Raw genomic sequence first — 1,020 nt, 5'->3', positions numbered from 1 at the left:
CGAAGGAGAGAATCGAGCCTATGTGGAGATTGTAGAGGATGGGTCTGCCGATCTGGTCATACAGCAGGTGGACGATAGCGAGGAAGAAGAAGAAAAAGAAATAAAACCCAACATCAGGTAGCCTGAGGTGCAACCTGACAGAGCTGGCATGCCTGCAGTTTACACAGGCATCCCATGTCTCTCCATGGGCAGAGCCCGGTTAATGGGTTTCTCCTGACTTAGAAGCAACCTGATGTAACTTGCATGCTTTCGGAATCGGCCACTGTATTCACGCTGAACTTTGTTGCTGCACTGGGAAGACCTTGCTTGCGTTGGCATGATGGATGACCAGTTACCCTTTCTGTTATTACAGATACCATTTTCTTTAAATATTGGAAAAATCTATTTAGCAAACTTTTTTGACTAAAATATTTTAAATAAACCTATCATAAAACTTTGAAAAAAAAAAGAAAGAGAACTTCAGATCAATCTCCTTTATGAATATCGATGCAAAAATACTCAATAGTATTCTCACAAACAGAATCCAAGAACACATCAAAACAATAATCCACATTGATCAAGTGGGCTTTACCCCAGAAATGCAGGGATGATTCATCATTTGGAAATCCATCAGTGTAATCCACTATATAAAAAACTCAATGAAAAGAAAACACATGATCATCTCACTACATGCTGAGAAAGCATTTGACAAAATTCAACATCCCTTCAAGGTAAAAGGCTTAGAAAGAACAGGAATTCAAAGTGAATACCTTAACATAGTAAAATCAATATACAGCAAATCAGTAGCCAATATTAAACTAAATGGGGAGAAACTTGAAGCAATCCCACTAAAATCAGGGTCTATACAAGGCTGCCCACTATCTCACTATCTATTCAATGTAGTATTTGAAGTCCTAGACAGCAATTATCCAACAAAAGGAGATCAAAGGGATAAAAATTAGAATGGAAGAAGAAAAAATATCACTATTTGCAGATGATATGATAGTATATTTCAGTGACCCCAAAACTTCTACCAGAGAA

General features: G+C 37.6%; 1 protein-coding gene across 1 annotated transcript in view; it reads left to right on the top strand.

The window, feature by feature from the left end:
• Positions 1 to 104, top strand: part of LOC114614354 (zinc finger and BTB domain-containing protein 8A-like) — an 841-nt gene extending 737 nt beyond the window's left edge. Inside the window, exon 2 of the mRNA XM_028759998.1 lies at positions 68 to 104. Within this exon, the coding sequence (XP_028615831.1) occupies positions 68 to 104 (37 nt within the window). The remainder of the gene's footprint in view (positions 1 to 67) is intronic.
• Positions 105 to 1,020: the final 916 nt, after the last annotated feature.

The sequence above is a fragment of the Grammomys surdaster genome, unplaced genomic scaffold, assembly GCF_004785775.1.
Source record: "Grammomys surdaster isolate TR1022 unplaced genomic scaffold, NIH_TR_1.0 126313, whole genome shotgun sequence".
Lineage (NCBI taxonomy): Eukaryota > Metazoa > Chordata > Mammalia > Rodentia > Muridae > Grammomys > Grammomys surdaster.
This window is presented reverse-complemented; position numbering and strand designations above follow the sequence as displayed.